Source organism: Phycodurus eques, chromosome 16 (assembly GCF_024500275.1).
Source record: "Phycodurus eques isolate BA_2022a chromosome 16, UOR_Pequ_1.1, whole genome shotgun sequence".
Lineage (NCBI taxonomy): Eukaryota > Metazoa > Chordata > Actinopteri > Syngnathiformes > Syngnathidae > Phycodurus > Phycodurus eques.
This window is the reverse complement of record NC_084540.1, coordinates 10,808,802-10,829,968: the sequence shown is the minus strand read 5'-3', so window position 1 is coordinate 10,829,968 and position 21,167 is coordinate 10,808,802. Positions and strand designations below refer to the sequence as shown.

At 40.8% G+C, this 21,167-nt stretch overlaps 2 protein-coding genes across 3 annotated transcripts; one reads left to right on the top strand and one right to left on the bottom strand.

Moving 5' to 3' along the window:
• The first annotated feature begins 1,699 nt into the window (after positions 1–1,699).
• Positions 1,700–6,619, top strand: csdc2b (cold shock domain containing C2, RNA binding b). 2 transcript variants are annotated; one of them, XM_061700898.1, is made up of 4 exons: positions 1,700–2,062; positions 3,177–3,541; positions 4,418–4,540; positions 5,234–6,619. In XM_061700898.1, the coding sequence occupies exons 2-4, from the start codon at positions 3,360–3,362 to the stop codon at positions 5,394–5,396; spliced, it is 468 nt and encodes a 155-aa protein (XP_061556882.1). In that variant the 5' UTR covers positions 1,700–2,062; positions 3,177–3,359; the 3' UTR covers positions 5,397–6,619. The 2 variants fall into 2 exon arrangements, with proteins under 2 accessions (XP_061556882.1, XP_061556883.1); XM_061700899.1 differs by lacking the exon at positions 1,700–2,062 and having other exon boundaries at positions 2,095–3,541.
• LOC133415081 (phosphomannomutase 1) lies at positions 5,765–16,049 on the bottom strand. The gene is made up of 8 exons (XM_061700897.1): positions 15,686–16,049; positions 14,708–14,825; positions 14,351–14,427; positions 14,055–14,146; positions 13,543–13,642; positions 12,906–12,981; positions 10,445–10,560; positions 5,765–7,652 (listed from the first exon to the last, which is right to left on the bottom strand). The coding sequence occupies exons 1-8, from the start codon at positions 15,764–15,766 to the stop codon at positions 7,551–7,553; spliced, it is 762 nt and encodes a 253-aa protein (XP_061556881.1). The 5' UTR covers positions 15,767–16,049; the 3' UTR covers positions 5,765–7,550.
• Between the last annotated feature and the right edge of the window lie 5,118 nt (positions 16,050–21,167).

The window sequence follows — 21,167 nt, the reverse complement described above, 5'->3', positions numbered from 1 at the left end:
GGGTTGCAGGCATGCTGAACCCTATCCCAGTTGACGGGTCAGATTAAACAACAGCCGGGCCGCTGTGCCCTGAATTAGACTGGTCCCAGTCTGATCTGCAGCATGTCTATCATAATTTAATAGAACAAAATTAGTGAAGATACATGATCTCTACATCAATTACTTGCAATCCTGTGGAACTATTTACTTACACTTACAGCATTCCAGTTAACAGCGACCGTGACTTTTCTCACAGGATGACACATCATTGCACAAAATTTGCACAGATGTCAGCGCAAGTCTGCGGTGTGAGCGATTCGAGATACTCTATATGGCTGGAGAATGTAATAAAGATATATGAACGGAGTATGAAACGCAATAGCTTTCGAACATAAATTAATCGGGGAATGCCAGCATATCATTTTAGATGATATGATAGGACATTCTTGTGTCTTAATATCGATGGGATCGCGGGGAAACGGACAAGCCATGTTTGCCTCCAATGGGAGGAGACCGGTACAAAGTCAGGATTTAGTCGGTTCACGGAGTCCGTTACCGCGATGACTGAGTCGGAATTCCTCTCACCTGACTCTTTGGAATGGATTGATCAGGCTTTCCTTCATTTCAGGGTTAACTTCCTCAGTTTTCACATAACCTGCATGCTTGAATACCATGCCCATACCTTTCTTGACTGGAAAGGTTTCAAATACCCAAGACCCATGTGGTGCTGTGGCGTCCATCACGATGGTAACATCTTCAGACTTGAGATACGAGCGCCGCATGTTGGTAGTGAACTCAACGCACTTCACAATAATTAGCACTTTGGCAAATAGTCAACAATTCTTAAAAAAGGCTCCATTCTGTTTAATGACACTCCCAGTTGAAGTTGGACTTGGACATTGTGTGTTTAAAGCAATCACATATGTTAGCCTTTAATCCGCTAACTTAATGCTAACACCTAATGGGAAACGCAACCACAGTGGACCCCTGCATATTCGCAGTTCAGCATTTTTAAATTCACCTATTTGTGGATTTATTTGGAAGGAACCTAACCCCCACTGGTCACGTAAACCTCCCCTTATATTTTTTCTGATCCCCTGCTTATTTGATTTTTTTTTAACCGATCCCCTACTTGTCATATTGTTTTTTTCCCCCCCCCGAGGTCACTTATAATCATAGGTTATGAGCGGATTTTCGCTATTTCCATTTTAGGCAACTGATATTTGAACACAAATTGTGCAGCAACACATTTAGACATGCACAATAACCGTCATATATCCTTTATCCTCTGCGAGGAGCTGAGATGTCTACCTGTTTGCTATACAAACGTCCATGTACAATATAAGTCTGTCTGTCTTATACTGCCCCCACTTGGCCAAGGCAGGCGGCAGCACAATGGCCATTCAATTGATGCAAACTGCTACAGAAATCCTCCAGCCGTCCATTTTCTGTACCGCCTCATCCTCACAAGGGTCGCGGGCGTGCTGGAACCTATCCCAGCTATCTTACAAATTTGAGAGTGATTTGCTTTACGAGTGTGGTCATGGAACAAATTAAACTCTTACGTCAAGGCACCACTCCATATAATTATTTTTATGTATTATTATTATTATTTTTGCAGGGTGGGGCGCTGGGGAGTAATTGCAAACTTTCCCTAAGCATCTGCCGAGTTTTATGCATTTTATATACGTTTTTATGTGTTTTTTTTTTTGTCACGTTATTAGATAGATATTGATTATAAACTGCTCCAGCTGAAGTACGCGGCACAGTTGCGTGCAGTTCGCAGACGATGAGCACGGTTACCTTTATGGAAGAGATGTGAAAAGGCGAAGTTTCCGCCACAGCGAGCGCACTTTGAACGCATCCCATCCGCTCGCAGTGTGGAGGAGCGTGGTGCGCACGCGCATCCTCGCATCACGCCATCGGAAACCTCCGCCAGCTGCGCACGCTCGCGCGCCCGCCGTCACATCAGGTTTTTCCCAGTTATTTATTTAATTTGGTCCTTATATAATGATACGCATCGGCTTAAGGCATACATTGGCACAGTGAACCGACCGTCCAACCAGCTGGCGGGGCCGCTGCTGTAAGTAACGTTCGTCTTCGTGATGCATGCTGGAGATCCACAGCAGGGTGGCCGTCAGTGAGGGCGGCTTTGTTTTTTTGGATGGGGACAGCTCGTATGACAGGAAGTGGAAATAGCGTTCAAATTGGAGTGCTGTGGTTGTCCAGAGGCTTAAATTATTCTAGTCATTTTATACCATCCATGCTTTACTGTGAGTCTGCCGGGAGCGTGATGAAGTAAATATCTTATATGATGTATATAATGTATTTCTGCGCAGCGGTGTGTTAAACAGCCTTCCGACTCACTCGTGTTATGATATCACTATTGGCCCCTGCTGATTTGTATGAATTTTGCTACTTAAGCAAAAAGGATTATAAAAAAAAAAAGTGACTGCTCTGGCATGCTCATTTGGGATTTGGGGAAGGGGTTTGCTGACGTCACTCGTAGGTGGCCTCCTGCAGCTGTTCTGACGTCACGTGCGAGCATCACACACAGGAGTGGGCGTGACACGCCCACACGCACAACAGCAATGCAATGAATCATCCCTGTGAAAGAAATGGTGTGCAAACCCCAATTCCGATGTTGGGACGGGTGTTGTTAAAAGGAAAAGCTAATGTAACACAGTGGTAAACATGACTGTTTCCCAGTTTTTTTTATTTTATTTTATTTTTTTGGTAACGTTGCAGGCGTCAAATTCAAAATGCGTAAATATTTGCAAGAAAACAATAAGGTGGGATGAGTTGGAGCATAAAATACCTTGTCTTTGTAGTGTATTGTGTAATTGAATATACTGAACAGTAGCTTGAAAAGGATTTGCAAATCATTGTATCCTGTTTTTGTTCACGTTTTACGTCCCAACTTCATTGGAATTGGAGTTTGTAAAACCAATCCGTGGGTTTTGACGTATTGTCACGCTCCTCGTGCTTTCCCTGAGGGACACCATAACTACCATGTGGCCCGTGATAAAGCAGGTGTGACACGCCTGTCCCACAGTATGTGACCAAAACGAGCTCCTCTCAGCTCTCCTCTCCATCATCATCATCATCATCATCATCATCAAGTGTAAAGGTATTAAGAAAGCTGTGTGCAGCGCACTCATCCTGCCTGTGTCTCCCTGTGCTCTTCCTCCTCACAGCATGTCCTCCTGATCGACTTGACGTGACAGTGCTGACCTGGATAACTTGCTGAGCCTGTGCGCCGCACTGAGGGAGGCCTCGGTACAGACAGCTGTGTTTAGCAGCACACTCGCGCAGTCTGCAGCTTGAAGGGTATCAGCAGCATCCCCATCCCCGTCCCTCCTCCTCAGACCGCACTCATCATGACGGACCCCAGCCTCACATCGCCCTCTGCGACGCCGCTTCGATCCCCCGATGCCCCGCTCACCGTGTCCTTCCCCTTCCTGAGGGAAGGCAGTCGGGTTTGGGAGGAAAGGGGGGAGCAGGCGCTACCAAGGGAACTCCCCAGCCCCCTGCCAACCAAACGTACTCGCACATACTCAGCGTAAGTGTCTCATGTGAAAAACTCATCTGTTAATACAGTGCAAAAAAAAAAGTTAATAAAATACAGAACAGTGAAACCTCTAAGGTCAAACACTGTGTTCTGTATAAGTGAAGTATAAGTCAGTGGCGGGCATGCATTTGGTAAACCTGGGCCTTCAGTGGGGTCTTGCCCCACTCCGCTTCTTACCAGAGATGCTGATTATTAAATGTATTATTGTGTGCAGATCAGTACATATGTGTTTTGCAAGTTGAAGATGGCTGTAGCGAGTTTTGCGCCGGTGAACTAATTGGAGGACAGAACAACGCTGATGTCATTGAGTGCCAGTTGGACGGCCCCACGGACATCAGGACAAATTTTGTGAGGATAAAGTCAAAAAATAAACAGTCCCACTCCTAATATAGTTCAAGTTGCAAAAGCCAGCACTAGTGATTTTGAAAGCCCTGCGCAGATTAGAGTGACATGGCAGCACATAGAGGCTGAAATCTGGTTGGACAAAAAAACTAAACAGCAACAAAAGAGAACATCCACACCCATGGTAGTGGAAGCAGTGCAGGCAAGACAAATGCTGCAAAAACAAGAGAATAGACTGTTGGGCATAAATTAATAATACATTTAATGGGAAAAATATTGGAATTGAGGTTGTAAAATGTAAGTCAGTGCTTCTGACAGTGTTTAGGCCAGCAGAGAATGTGGGGTGAATCTTCTTATTGAGTCATCTCCCCTTCTGTTGTGTGCGCGACACAATGAGGAAGGTGTGTTAAGTGGCATCCTCATCTCTTTTTCATTTCTGCATTTCTTTACTTTAGTTTGTTTCTTTTTCCGTTTCCGCTGCCCAAAATGGAATTGATAACATTTGAATTCTTTGTGTGCACACAGCACCGTCCGTGCTCACTCGGGTCCGGTGTTCAAGGGCGTTTGTAAGAACTTTTCAAGGTCGCAGGGGCACGGGTTTATCCGACCCAGCCGTGGCGGCGAAGACATCTTTGTTCACATCTCAGAGTGAGTGGCCGTTGACACGTGATGACTCTCTGAGAGCATGGAAAGAAAGAACATTTCCTTGATGTCCAGCTTAAGGTCCATGTACTAGTATGCTCTTTGTCCTCACTAGCAGGACAACTTTGGAATACCAGTGGGACTACTACACGTTACTAGTGAGGGAAAACTGTGTGCTATGAATACTACCAGTGACATTATAAAATCGAGCTTCACTAGTAGCAAACAGATACAATATCAACTAGTGCACTGTACTAGCATATGGACATGGACCTTAAGCTGGATAGCAACAATATTGAATAAATGGTTAAACCATTTTCCATGTGATGGCACCCAGTTGAATTTCCTATGGAAATATTTTTATTATTATGATATATTAGACTTACACAAGCAGATTTGATCCAATACAAGCGCTACATTACATCACTAATTCTTCTTTTACAAAATCTAATTAGAAGAGGTTGCATTTAACTATGTATATTATTGTAGTTAATAGTTCCCACCAGTGTATTATATATATATTTTTCATCAAGCTAACAAGCATTGCGAATACGTAATAAAACAACCAAAATATTAGATATTCAATACATGCATTTTAAATCTGAAAAGTGGCTTTTTATTATGATTTTCTCAATGTTGCTGCTTCTGAGTATAAATGGTGACACAGTGACAGACTTACTCTTTTGTCTTCTGTTTCAGCATCGATGGGGAATACGTTCCCGTTGAGGGGGATGAGGTCACATACAAAGTGTGCAGAGTCCCCCCGAAGAACCTGAAGGTGCAGGCGGTGGAGGTGAAGATAATTCATCTGAACCCAGGCACGAAACACGAGACCTGGTCCGGGCAGATCATCAGTTCTTAGGTTCGAGCTCCGTGACCGTGGATGTAGGTGACGGGTGGTGTAGATCGAGGGACTGAAAACGTACGTCATGCGCATGTTTCCTTTTACGTTACAGTTTTACCCACCCGTTAACCACTGCTCCTCCACTTAACTGTAATGGTGCCAAGCATGGTTCCTTACCTTAGATTTAGCATACCAAGTATACTTCCTTTCCTGATACTTAAGGTACAAAATATTGTTCCTGGTACTTAAGCTAAACTGCAAGGGGATAGAGGAAACGTGAATATATATGTTACGAGTCATAAATATTTGAGCATTAAAACAGGAAAAAGTAGGTTACTTTAAATGGATGGTAGCATTAATGAGTCTTTGTCAGGACTAATTCTGTTATTTGCAGAAAAAGAAAGGAGGACTCAAGCAGACACACAACATGCATAGCAAACATTTTACTGTTAAATGGAAAAGCACTGCAAGTATTTTCTGTTGTTTTATTGTCTCGTGCTCATTTCCTTTCATCATTTAACTGTTGATCTTCTGTCGTATCAAGTGAGGGAAAATGTGAACGTCCACTAGCACAAAATAAGAGCAATCGTGTTCCGCTCATTTTGCTGTTGTGTTGAAAACCGTACAGCGTATGGAGCCATGAACTGACTGAAATCCTCCTTGTGTGTGTTTTTTGTATGCTTAGTCTTTATGATAGTGGACTACATGACTTTGTAGTTGGCCATTGTTACTGAACTGTTGTTTGTATTGTAGAACTTCAGGTTGTGATCAGTTATATTGTGTTCTGACTGTACTACGACCTCTTAACCTTTCTGTCTATGGCACTGCCTGAAACGTCAATATAGGATTTGGATCATCTTTGTCACCTCATTTTATTTGTTCCTTTGTTGGTGGCTTCTACTGAGCCTTGGAATTACATGAAACCAATTGATGATTCAAAGTTTGTCTCTTGTTTTCTTTCATGGTGGGGACTTGAGGGAAGAAGTTTCACAATATTGCTGTAAAGTGGTCTCAAGATACCCTCCACTCCTAACTTCAGATTTGTGAAAAGTGGGGAAAAAAATACTTGACTAATTCCCAATTAGCCAGTTCACCTGTGGGATGTTCCAAACACGTGTTTGATGATCATTCCTCAACTTCCTCAGTCTTTTTTGCCACCTGTCCCAACTTTTTTGGAACGTGTTGCAGCCATAAAATTCTAAGTTAATGATTATTTGCTAAAAACAATAAAGTTGATCAGTTTGAACATTAAATATCTGGTCTGTCGTGTATTCAATTAGATATAGGTTGAACATGATTTGCAAATCATTGCATTCTGCTTTTATTTATGTTTAACACAACGTCCCAACTTCATTGGAATTGGGGTTGTATTTGTACTTGTCAGTATATGCAGAGTCCATGTGTAGCTTAGGCAAAATACATGTCAAATTTTGTGATTTCAATGATTCAATTGTAAAAACGGGGCAAACAAAGCTGCTGAGCTGTGTGAACCTGTGTCAAATTGATTAGTTCATGTATTTAATCAAATAATGCAGAAAACCAGCGTGATGACTCTCACAGTGCAGGCAACATACGCCTTGTAGCGGCCTCTAAAAAGACAATATACACATTTACATAATATTAATTCACTGTAAATTCAAAGATTAAAATTCACTTTACAGTCTTCAATGAAGCTAACATGCATGCTCTGGGAATGTGGAAGGAAACTTGAGTACCCGGAGATCAAGCAAACTCCACACAGGAAGGCCGGATCCCTGTTTCGAACCTGCAACCTCAAGAACTGTGAGGCGGATGTACATACCAATCATGCTCTGTGCCGCCCATCATTATCTTTTGTACTCAAAATTAATTTAGAAAATGCCAAACACAGAGCAAAACAGTTTCCTGTACGCCTAATAAGTACAGCACAATATTTAGTACTTTCATGGTCCATGCCTCATGCACATTACAGCCGGAACACTAGCTCTGTTATTTCTTGAGTCATGCATCTTTAACATCGCCTTCCCCCCTTCTCCCCCTCTAAAGCCATCATATAAAATCTATAGTGGTACATTTTCAGTAGTTCACAACCAACCTGTTCAGATCCACTGTTGGACTTTCAGCAGGTACAACAAACATTCAGCAAAGTTCTTTGGGCAAAGAAAAGAATATCAGGATTCACTTGATGGATCATCACAAAAAAAGTTGCCGACACAGCCTGGCAGTGTGTTGCGGGGAGTAGACTGTGTAGCCGATCGTACGTGGATCGTTAAAGATTTCATAATCATTTCCTCCCTAAGGAAAAAAGACACAAATGGCAATGAGGGAAGACAAGTGCAGTCTGATCAAGTTTCTGTCTTGCTGAGAATCAGTCACTCTGAATGTGACCACTGACTTTTAACCTCCCGGATGAATACCGTATGATCTCACAGCATCCACCTCCTCGGATTAAGTGGTGAGCAGTCAGGGCGATCCAAAAAAAGAGGGGGGAGAAAAAAAAAAAAAGGCATTCCCCGCTGGCCTAAACATTATAAGAAGCAATGACCTACTTTTATAACCAAACGTATAATTCATTTGTCCTAGAAAATTGTGTTTATTTATTCCCAGCAGTTTATTCTCAAAATTTCATAGTGTTTCTCTTGGCTACACTGCTGCCACTACATGTATGTGGATGTTAAGATTATTATTATTATTATTTTTTTTTTTTGTTTAATCAGAAATAAGCCTCTATGTGCTGACATGTCAGTCTAATCTGCCCAATGCCTTCAAAATCAGTGCTGATTAAGCTATATTAGAAATGAGAATTTCTAATTTGCCTCACAGTATTTGAAACGTCAGCATTTTCCATCCTTTTGATTAGTTGGTCAAAGTTGAGTTCAAATAGCAAAACTCTGGAATGATCTGCACACATAACAAGGTAGATTTTATAATGACCATCTCTGGTGAGTATGGCATTTTATTTACATTTTGATATTTGGTCATGTTTTTAGATTCTGACCTCCTCCAGAGGATGTACGTGGTACATGCTGTTATATTGTGATATTGTATTTATGGTTTGACCACTTTGTATCCCACGGGTCATCCTGCCATTGTTTTATGATCATGCATGCTGCTTCCCCCTGGTGGGAATACATTTAATTCCTCTCCAACAGAGCATTCTCTTTGTTCATGCAGACCTTCTAATGCATAATGAAACATATACTGTCCATGAGATTTTGCAAAGTATTTCATATCATATTTCATATTCAGCTGTACTCTCAAACGATTTTTTTTTTTACTCTTCCAAAATGTTAAAATCCAATGTCCAACTGCCTGACACCAGAAACTACTATTAGATCTTTGGCATGAGATAAAACAGATACGCAGCACTCTTCGTAAAGTAAAAGCATGCTAGGAAGAATGGAAGCTGCTTGGTTGTATTGCAGGTTATTTGAGGACGATGATAAATGGCATGTTGAACAGTCACTTGCACCAGTTTGTGTGGATTGTCAGTCATCCAGATCATCGAAATCCGCAAAGGTTGAATGGAGGCAACCGGTTCTTGAAATCATTTCACCTTTAATCCAAAAGTGAAACGACCATCAAACTCGAAAAGCCGTCTCTAAACAGAAGAGGAGGTTTGAGGCAACGCCTATCGTCTGCCTCTAAGAATGTCCTGACATTCCTCCCGCCATAGATTGTCTTGTTCCAAAGGAAGAGAGGCCCTAATAAGCGGTTTTGCCAGTAGGCGATTGAATCACTGATTGGTATGCAGGACGATCACTTCACTAAACACGCTGGCAGGAACAAGAACACCTCCTAAACACGCAGACGCCACACCCAAAATTTGGAATTTAAGAAGCCTTTTAGATTAACAGAGAAATGTCTTCAACAAACGAGCACAAGTCCAGTTGCCTCGATTCAACTTTTGTGGCTCTCCAAGCTTTGGAGCTTCCACTTCAGAAGGAGTTTAAAAAAGTTTTATTATTATTATTTTTTTTTTTTTACATTTTGTGTGATTATACTTTGCAGTGGTGTCAACTACATCATACTGACAGCTGTTTCTCACATATTGGCCCACTTAACTGCTGAATGTAATCTCTAAATTGAAGGCTAAATAAACTCTAAAGTGAATCCAGAGTTTTGTTTCTGACTACATTGTACATGTTTGAAGGTAATTGCTGAAGACATGCACAAAGACAGAGAACTATATAGTACTCACTTATGGAGATGTAGCGTTAAACTGTTTTTCTCCATAACAGTTTTCTTGTTTTTTTGGGGGGGGGGGCGTGGGTAAAACAGATCCCAGTGACACAGCCCCGCCATGCGTCACCCCCTCCCCTGCTACATGAGAACTCGAACGCCTTCATTTTGTAGCAACGGTTATCCGGCACGATTGCGACATGCAGTTAGCTAGCTAACTTTAGAGCGCCTTGTTGTCGGCTGTGAGCGCGGGCGGAAGAGCAAGGGGGAGAGGAAAAGAAGTCTGACAGCAGGTCGACAGGGGGTTTTCGTGCTGTCGTGGCCACTTTAGAGCACCTCGTTGTCACGGCATGGAAAAAGCCCCATGATGAGCCGGTGGGAAATACTCTTTAGGCAGAACTATTTTTTTGGCTCAAACATATCGTTATGTGTAGGCATAAGAAAAATGCTACACAAACTAGCATCCTTTTTTCCACTTCATAGAAGTGGTATTAGATTGACAGTTGAGGGTTGAGCAGGGCGTCGTTTCAGCGTTTGAGAGCGGAGAGAATTTCATTCTCATTTCAATCTCATTTTATATACTCGGCAATTTATTATTATTATTTTTTAATCATTCAAATTTGGCAGGCTTGTTAACAACACGTCCCTGTGGCGTGTCAAATTTAGAGGACGCATTTATTTTCATTTTACAGGAACTTTAAACTAAATATTAGAAAGAAACAAATGCTATGGTACCTCTCTGACATTCATTTTAGACACAGCTCTTGAATTGGATGTTAACAGATTGTGACAGTCTACCTATTTTGGTGGCCAATGAGTGAATGCCCATGTGGTCTATGTACACTGTGGGTAGTGGGAAAAAAAAACAGAGAGAGTAAATGTATACATTCAACAAATAATCTTACATCTGACGTCTCATTGCCAAAGAAGTAGATGGCGTCCAGGCTTTCACTCTCCAGCAGATCGAGACATAACCTCTTGTCCCAGCCTTCAGGGAACACGTCAAAGCTGATGAGACCACCTGAGAGCAGAAAGCAATGTCAATATTGTATTGTTCATAAAACCCGCATTATCATTTTTCATCCTTTTTTTTTTTTTTTTTTTTTTTTTTAAATAACAGTTGTACTTTATTATCACTTTTAATTCCACCTTTTAGGCTGCAGCTGCCAGGGAGAACATTACGGAGTGAGCAAATATTTACCTTAAGAAGTGAGACAAAAAAAATAACTGAGATTCGAGTAAATCCTGTTTTTCATGAGGACGAACGTGACTAAACAACACCATTAGCACCCTGCCATATGCTGTCAAATGCACGGCTTGACTCATCCTTTCTCTTTGCCGTGTTCAATTCCGCAGAACAAATGTTCTTTTGCGCCAAAGCGACGGCCGTGAGTGATGGTGGCTCTTAACTTTTTAGATCAGCGGACAGACCCGTTTTGTTCTCACAGTTCAGTGAGTTTGTTGGCAGACGAACAAATACTGCACCCACCAAGTGAACGTGTTGGCCAAACACAAACAGTGTTTTGGAGCTACATAATAAAGTCATAAAAAATATCATCATCATAAACTCCTCATTAAATGTATTTTTTCATTAGACCAACTTTAGAATTACACTTACAAGAAAGAAAGGGGGAAACCTGTGTTGTTGCTTTGACCTTTACTATTAACTTAAACAAAGCCCCACCCCCCTCTTCCCTTCTCACCTAAATACTTTCCCCTTGCCCTACTCTCTCAGCCTCATTGCAAGTCCAGTGACAAAGGCACCAGCTGAGCCAATCAGAAGGCTGCTTTCCTGACACACCCTCCTCACACGTCTTCATCACTTCAAACTCAGGCTGTAAACACCTTAAAGCGCATTTATTGCCAGCCCGTCCACCAGCACAGCACAGCACAGCAAAGAGGTTGATGAGAAACGTTGCTGAAATTAAAGCACCCGGCTTTCTCCCACATCCCTACAAATATGCACGGTATGTTAAATGGAGACTGAATTGTCCATAGGTGTGAATTTGAGTGTGAATTATTGTTTGTCTATTACGTGCCCTGCAATTGGCTGGCGACCAGTTCAGAGTGTACCGCGCCTTTCGCCCAAAGTCCAATAAGACAGGCTCCTAATGACGACAAGCAGTCCAGACAGGATTTCTAAAATGTAAACCCTCCCATGTACAGTACCTGAAGTATCCTAACGATTACCAATGCCACTAAGGCAGTGCAGTCTCCACCACTACGTACTACCACCACAATAATAAACGTGTTCAATTATAGTACCTTTCTGGCACTCGCAATGAAAATTCAGCATTGCTATTTTGTATTCTCTATTGTTATAATTGTAAAGGAAGATGAATACATTCTTGGAATTAATCATTTGCACTTTGTGTCGAGAGCATTTGTGAAAATTACATTGAACTGTGGTGGAATTCCCCCCCTCGCTTCTTTCAGATCAGAGGTGCAGAGAGGCAGCCTAATGTTGGCGCTATGAATGTAAACATTTATGAAATGTCAGACATGAAAGATAAAAACGCAGTCAACAAATAACTCGGTATATTCACAGAATAATTTACAAGTCACTTAAAACAAACTGCTAGAACATTAAGATGTAGAAGTACAAAATGGCTGAACTAGTGTGAGTGTACAAAGGAGTAATATTTTAATAATCAGAATCAGAGTCATCTTTATTTGCCAAGTATGTCCAAAACACACAAGGAATTTGTCTCCGGTCGTTGGAGCCGCTCTAGAACCATGTTGTTTGAGGAATGCACAAATCCTGTCCAGCTAAGGAAAAAAATAATAATAATAATTCATAGTACTGACCATTTTCTGAGAACATTTTGTCATAATTTCACCTCTTTACATGCGTCAATATTTTTTAGAATCTTCATAGTTAATAGAGAACCCAGAAGAAACATTCTGCATACAGAAAGACATACAGCATGTTCGCACAGGTGCTTATGTTACAATGAGCCCATTTAAGTGTCTGCACATCCTGTTTAAAGGCCGCAAAGCTATTTATGGCAGTTGACTCTGATGAGTTTTGCCTCCAGCTTGTAACGCAGGGTGAAGCGAATATACTGACTGTAGCTTGAGGCATCACAACATGAGGTACACTTGCACAATTTTCCCGAAAAAGAAATTCTGCCTTTACGAGAATGACAATGCGCTTTTTTGTTTTGTTTTGTGGAACTGCACGGCCTCATACTTCTGACAACCAGAACAGTCCCGCTGCGATTGATTTCGTGTCCTGAGGATACACGATACCAACAATCTCCTTCCGAACATTCTTTTCAAATACCCTAGTGAAGCCGAAATGTCTGGTATAATAACTCAAGGTATGTTCCTGTGCAAATTACATCTAGCCTGTGACGCTCTCACCGCTTGTGAACCGCAATCCCTTTCCAGCAAATTCCTCCTTCAAGGCAGCAACAAACTTCTCCCTGATCTTTTCTCTCTGTGGAGGAAAACACAGCATAGAAAAGTCTAAGGGAATTCATTTAGCACTGACTGCTATCATTTTAACTAGGAAATCAAGTCATGTTCATTGCACCTGCGAACGAATATTTGTGTGAACAGTATGAATTTTAGCAAGAAGTTAAACGTTAAACTTCTTCTGTCCGCTTGAGTGAGCCGTCAATGTGCAGCCAAGGCCGACTGTCCTGAAAGCGCAGCAATGTTTAAACTCTCTGCTTGATTAAACACATTTCATGAACCACTGACCAGTTTGTTTAGCTTCTAAATATTAACTCTATGTTTCGTCGTTGTTTTCCTTCTTAATGTTTCATACTGTCTCGCGTTCCTATGACATTTGCTCAACAGCAGTCACAAAGAACGAGGGACAAAGAGTCAGTATCTGGTTTTGTCGTAACCAACAAAACATTTATAAATCGCCAATCTCACCAATTCAATGTTCCGCTGCATTGGCAAACATTGCAGCTACTATCCCTGCGACTTGATCAGAGTTTCCTAAATAGATGCAAAACAATACAGTTACATTCAAATCAAAGTATTTTACCTTGTCAATTTCAGAGAATTCAATTCGCTCCTCTAAGGTGCAGCTCCGACCAATGGGGGAAATGTTGAGCATTCCATTCCTGAACTCAATGAACGTTCCCCTGTCAATACACAGCCATTCATTGTGAAAGGGAAGTTTTCCAAACCTTTTACAGAAGCGCAAAACGGCACATCTATTTTTTTTTGTCTCCCTATGAGTAGACCTGTTTCGCTTTGTATCGTAGCTAGTGTACTAGACACAACATGTTTATTGTTTATTGGATCCCCATTAGCTTTTGCTACATACAAAAGCTAATCTTCCTGGGGTCCGTCAACATGTTGTTTGAGCTATACACTAAATTGAGTGTACTACGATGCTTTAAATTATGTAAGAGTACAGAACGGAAGTTCGAAGTCTGTTTTGATACAGTATGTGTCGCAGTTGGACTTTTGATGTCGACAGCGATGAATGAAGGAATGTTGTATTGATAAACATTGTGTGTGTGTGTGCGTGTGCGCACGCGTGAGACAGACCTTTTCTTTGGCAGTTTGATGAGCCCCATGTAGCTCAGGCAGAAGTTGATCAAGTCCTGCAGCAGTTCCTCTCCAATATGGTTCTGGATTGCCTGTCAACGTGAAAAATATGAAAACATGAATCGTATTTCCGACTATTGCAGTTCGTAATCCGGGGCACGGTGACAGGATAACTGGTCTGGTGGCAAAACACGTACAACATTCACTCATCACTGGTGGCAAAGGTACTCACACTCCGTACTCGAGTACAGTAACAAGGTATTTGTGCATGGTTACTTCCCACCACTGTCACTTACCTGTTTTGAACATAGTTTCCCATCTTTGTACTGCACGGTGCCGTTCTCAGCAAATACGTAGTCAAACTTGCGTATGACTGCAAGAGAGGACGAGAGAGGTGAAACGTGGCCGAACGTGCTCATGTATATTTACATAGCGGAAGATTGCAGAAAGAAAATATCGAAACAGGTTAGGTTCCTGATAAGCATAAATTGTTGCAGGGTTTCGGTGTGCAGAACTGCACGGCGTCACACTATAAACTACGGCAAAAATTTGAAGTCATGGCTGTCTATCTGTGGCATGCACTGAAAAACACATCCTCGGTCCTTATTTTATTCCTTAGGTGAATGACGAACAGTTTCGAACTGAAGACTCACCGTCATCTCCTTCCCCGAGCTGCTCGGCTATCTTGGAATAGTCGGACCCTCCGACGATGCCAGTCTTGACTTTCCTTCGCAGTGTTTGGAAGAACTCATCCAGCTCTGGATCTATTTTCTGCACATTCCCGAGAAAATACATTGCTCAATGTCAATATGTACTCACATGAACACAATCAACGGATGCACACTGACCGCCATGTTAAAATATCACACTTATCGCAGGCGATATGTTCCAAACCCAACCATGAAAGGTTAATATCCGCTATATAGAGCGACCAGATAACAAAAACGGTTGGATGTTGAGAAATAAAAGCTTCCACTCTTCTGCAAAGAATGATCTACAACATGGAGGAGTGTACCCGTGTGGGAACATTGATCAACATGACTTAGAATCTCATCCCAAAGATGTTTGTTAGGGTGTCGGCAAGGTTCGGTGAATGGTTAATTAATGGATGGACGACGTGTGTCCCAATATTTGTGTCCATCCAGTGCAGGGATTCCCAGTGACACATCTTTAATAGCAGTATTATGGATCTTTCTTCATCTTTTCCAGCTACAACTAAACAAGCCTAAATTTCACACCGAGGAAGAAAATGTGTGAGTAAATTGAGACGCAGTAAATTGAGACGCAGTGTTTTGGACATTTTTGTTCGGTGGTGTGCCCTGACATTTGACCTACGACTCGGGCTGGGGAAACATTGATCTCGTAATGCAGTGCACACAACTGTGTGATTAGATCGAACGAACGTAACACGATGCTGACTGTGACTTTGCTGCGTTGCAAGAAAGACGAGTCAAGAGACAGACCTCCTTTCCTCCAAATATGCAAAATGCAGAACGCGACCAATGGATTACAATATATGACTTGATGACCCAGCTGGACGAATAAGTGTCACGTGTCAAAGGTGAACATACAACATGACGTGTGCTTGCAAAACCTAAATCTTACGATTTTACGATCCATAAGCGGCTCACCTCTCTCGGTGGCGTCAGAGTCCCATCCACGTCAAACAGGCACAGGACGCTTCTGTCCGCACAGATGTCGACCTGCTCCATTTACTCCTTATTTAGTTGTCGACTTCTCTTTTCATTCCAGCTGTTGCACAGTTCCGCACTCCTTCGAGCGCACGTGTGCGCAAACAGACACATTAATGGGAAGGGATCGCTCATCGTTCATCGCCATCGTTAAAATCGCAACGGATCAATCAATGCGTGGACTCGACTCCTCTCTTGCAGCTCTTGTCTACTCCGCCTCCACAGTCCACACATTTAGATAAGATAGCTCACACCTTCCAAAACGCATCTTGTGGAACGTGTCGGGTTTCTTCGACAATGTCAACCAATCGTAGCCCGGATGAGCAGTGAGTGACGTCAACAACTGGGCGGGGTTTGTGGGGGTCGTTTGCTTGTCCACTCAACTGACCTTCAGCCGCACAAACACTTCAAGGGCTTCACAATAATACAAACAAAAATACAATAATAATGATGATCAATCAATCAATCAATCAATCAATCTATCTATATTTATCTATCTATCTATTCAGTACATCATTTATATATTACAGTAATAGATATATTTCAATTATTAAATTATACTATATATAGTATATAGTAATATGGTAAAATTACATATATTTGACGATATTAGCTTGGATTATCAGTTAATTTAATCAATAAGTGTAAAACTGAATCTTTTTTTTAAATCGTACTCTAATGCCATCGTAATTCGAAGAAGTTTATTAGTATAAGAGTCCTAAAAAAAACAAAAAACTCAAATTAAATAATCTGAAAAAGGATTCTCACTCACAATCATACACGTTGGAAGAATTGACTCATTAAAGTCTTGTTGAATAAGGAAATCTGGACTCGGTTATTGTATAAATTGTCTGCCCCCCCCCCCCCCCCCCCAAGGAAACCGCATTTGCAGTGAATACTTTTTTTCCATCAGAGGGCAGCACTGGACAAAAGAAACTCTGTTGATGCTGAACAGTCGAACAAAAAGCGAAATAATAATAAAAATAATAATAATTATTAATATTAATTATGATCCCAACAGACTTTATTTTGGGAGAGAGGCGGGTACGTCCTGGTGGGTAATCACAGGGCACATGCAAACAAACAACAATTCACACTCACATTCACACCTAAGGGCAATTAAGAGACTTCAATTAACCTAAAGAGCTTGATTTGGGGATGTAGACAGAAACCTATAGACGCATTGTTTCACTAACTTTCTAATATAGCAAAATAAGATTACGAAAATATGAGAAGCAATTCTCTAGGGTGCAGCACAGTTCCACACCACTAAAACTACCGCAATAGTAAACATTGTTATATGAATGACTGTCTCACTAAAAACTGAGCTACTATCTTTGTAACCATTTTTTTGTTTTTTGTTTTTTCTGGAAAAAACTGGAGCTCATTAGATTGTGCAAGTGTCTGGTAAATATGAATCACTTGCGTGTTTTATCAGTAACCATAAATCACAAGTGAGTAAACGTGTGGTTAGAAATAAGAGATAGTGGCAGAATACAAAGGAGTATGGCCTCTTTTTGGTGCAACATTGGACACATGTGACATGTCCTCACACACGCTGGGCACTCAATTTATACTGTACTGCTTATCCATGTAATTGTGTGAGTTTAACCTCACCAAGTTATTTATACGAGTGGGTGGTTTCTCAGTGAAGAGACGGAAAATCTCATGTCACAGAGGTCCGTCAGTTACTTATTATTAATGGGCTGCCAATTGATACATAAAGGCACCATAAAGAAACTAATCATTAGCATCCGAAATGTTGATAATCCCCGTTTATCTATCTGACCTCAATCTCGTCCATTTCAGCTTCCTGCATGCAAAACTTGAACATTTTCCGAAAGGCTATGACAAACATCGTATCGCTTACCCAGTTGTCACCGTTGTTGACAATTCCAACAACGTGGTACAAACTCTGAGGAGTCACAGTGAATGAATGTCCCACAAATAGGACTGCATGTTGATCATAAACAGAGCACTTGATTCTGTACTTTAAATGAGCATCAGGATTTGCTTTTCTTCATAAGTTAAGATCATCGAACGTGCATGCATGAGTAGGTTCGCCATAGAGACGACATCTAACAATAGTACCTCGCCATCGTGAGGCTTGGAAAAGGATGTTTTTTGAGCGAAGTGGGCCCTGAGCTTAGTTCTCAGTAGGTTACAACAGAGATACAGAGAAACTGTAAAAAAAAACAAAAAACTTTTTTTTTATGATGTACAATATTTATTGAATTCTACATGCATCATGATTTAAAGAATATGTATGGAGCCCATCAGTGATTCTCAAAATGTGGTAATAGTACCGCGAGGGGTACGTGAGGTCCCCCTAGTGGTATGCGAAAGAATCACTGCCTAAGGACAGTTCAGTTGTATTTAACTTTTTAGTACAATACATTTGCATGAATTTGAACTGTTTGCTTTTAAACTTTAATTTAGGTAAAATTTTTATTGGACTTTTAAGTGCGATGCATTTTAATTCGATCATTATTTAAGTACCGTGTTGTAATTTGATATATTTAAGTGCGATGTTAATGTTCACAATGTGCATAATGTTGAAGTGGCTTAAAATAATGTTTAATATACTTCTTAGCAATCAAACCCCGTGTCTCCTGTTTGAAGAACACATAGGCCTACTCGTTAGAGTATTTTAATGTTGGTCATGATGGCGGTACTTGAAGAAATGTGTTTTTGTCAGGTGGCACTTGGTGCAAAAACTCTGAGAACCACTGGTGTAGATACAAGCTGCATGATAATGGACGGGTTTTCTCCGGATTCTGTGGCTTCCTCCCACGTTTCAGAAACGGATGTTTGAGGACTCTAAATTGTCCTTCGCTTTGAGTGTGAAAACCTCACCCAAAGTCAACTGCGATAGGATTCAGCTCACCTGTGACCCTAGTGCGCTATAAACAATGGATTGATGCATAGATACAAGCTAGTGAGACTGAGTGTAATAACATTCAAGCCTAAATAACAGCTTCAGAAACCTTTGAGACTTGCATTCAAGAGAAAAGCGTCCCTATAGCTGACAGAGTGACCCCCCCCCAGATCACCTACTGTTGTGGTCTTTAATAGAAGGACACCAGCCAGGACACGTGCCTTGTTGTGTTAGTATTAGCATAGGTGCTAACAGTATTGTTTAGAGTCATTATAGAGCATGTACGGATTTTCAATAATCAGTTATTTCATAATTTATTTCAAGACACGACTATAACAGGTATGTATATTTGCAGACTTCAACCTCTGATTTCCACATAATATACACATAATATTTTATATTGTATACTGTATATAAAATACAATTTCACCCCACATTCGGTGATTTGCTATTATTTGCAGATTTTTTGGGGGGGAACCTATCCTCTGTTATTGGCTGAAAATGTAATCGATTTGCTGTTTTTGTCCACAAGCCTGTGTAATATAAGTCTTTGCTTTGATGTCACCTTAGTGCAAAAAATAAAATAAAAATAAACTATGTTGAAGTGAGTTGAGGAGCCTCCTGTAGTTCTTTACTGCCATGTCATGGCCTCTATGGGAAATGAAAAACCTTTTTGGTGGTGGGCGTGAATTACTCGAGGAGTTTCGCGTGCTCGGTCACGACACTTTATGTCCAGCTGTCCATTTTCTATAACGCTTGTCCTTATAGGGTCACGAGTGAGCCTGACCTTATCTCAGCTGACTTTGGGGCGAGAGGCAGGGTAAACCCTGGACTGGTCGCTTGACAATTGCATTGACACTCACATTAACAAGTTAGAGTCTCCATGGAACCTAACATGCAAGTTGTTGGAATGTGGGAGGAAGTCAGATACCTGGAGAAAACCCACACAAGCAAAGTGATAACATGCAAATTCCAAACACCAAGGCCAGAGCCAAGATTCAAACCTCTAATCTCAGAAATTTGAGGCAGACATGCTTACCACTCTCCACCGTGCTACCAAGTAAAAATATCCTGTTGGATAGTATTTACAATTGCGACTCGTAAGGAAAATAACACTACAACTAGGGCAGCGTGAGAGCAAATAAACAAACAAAAATAAGAGAAATACCACAAACAATGTTGACATTTTTGTGTGATCGATTCTGCTTCCAGACTTGTTTTACAATTTATATTCAAATTTATTTGTATTTGTGAGTGTGTGCACAGTATGTGTGCTTCAGCATGTATTCAATGCATGTGGTTACCATGAAACATAACTGTAAAGACACAATAAACCAGTCTTGTTCCTTTTAATAGGTCAATGTTTCCTCATCCCGATAACATGCATGAGTGCGTTGGGGCGGAAGACCTCTTCACATGAAATAGCAATGGGTCTAAATGGCTGTTCGCCCTCCCCAACCCAAATATTACGACGCCATTCGTATTTGTTCAAGAGCTTTACGACCAGCAAGGTGGCAACTCGACGACAGGAAGCTCAGTGACGAGGTTGGAAATATTGACAATGGACTGAACTGTGGTATGTGCAAAATGTGATAATGTCACACTCTGTACTTGAGCAGAAGTTCAGTTACTTCTGTAAGAAAAAGATATTCTGGTACAAGTAGAAGTTATAATTCAATTCATTACTTAGGTCAAATACAAAAAAGTGCAGACTGAAATGTATTGCCACAAAGTAAAAGTTACAAATGAATTTACTACCATTTAAATACCAGTTTTGATAACTTGGCACAAAGAAAAAAAAAACTTTGCTGCAAGCTACATTCTGACAGGATAATCAGAACCGAACTGACAGGTCCTGCATAAGCAAAACAAACAAAAAAAACAAAAACAGAGCAAAAATTTCTAAATTAGCAATAGCTAATGATAACAACTGAAAAACATTTACCTTACCTGTATGTTTTTTGTTTTTTTTTTCAGATTAAACAGACCATTTTTGAACCTTCGCGGCTGGTGCATTTTAGGCTGGCAAAAAACAAAACATTTGCCGCGATTCATTATTGTAACCGACAACATGATGAAACATTTTCTTAAGTATGGGCATGAATTTGGCTTCCCCAAATCTCTTGCATATCATGTTTGCTGCTGTCCTTGTTTTTCCACCTTATATATATATATATATATCAAATGGAAAGTACAAATATCTGTTTGCAAATTTAGTGAAGTAAAAGCAAAACATCGTTGGAAAAATAAATAGTCAAGTAAAGTACAGATAACAGAAAAATCTGAGTAAGGATAGTAAACAAGTATTTGTACTTTTATACTTCCCACCACTGACTAAAGCACATAACTTTAAGTCCCTTGAATTAAAGAAAGACAAGACATTTTCAAGCAAATGTATGAAGTGGAAATTTCACAAATGGCTAAGGCTTCCATTTGAGTGGCATTTGGACGATAGCGCAGTTATGAATCCCTATTTACAAAATACCGCTCGTACTGTTAACAATGAAATTCAAAATGATTACTCCATTTTCGGTTGTTAATATG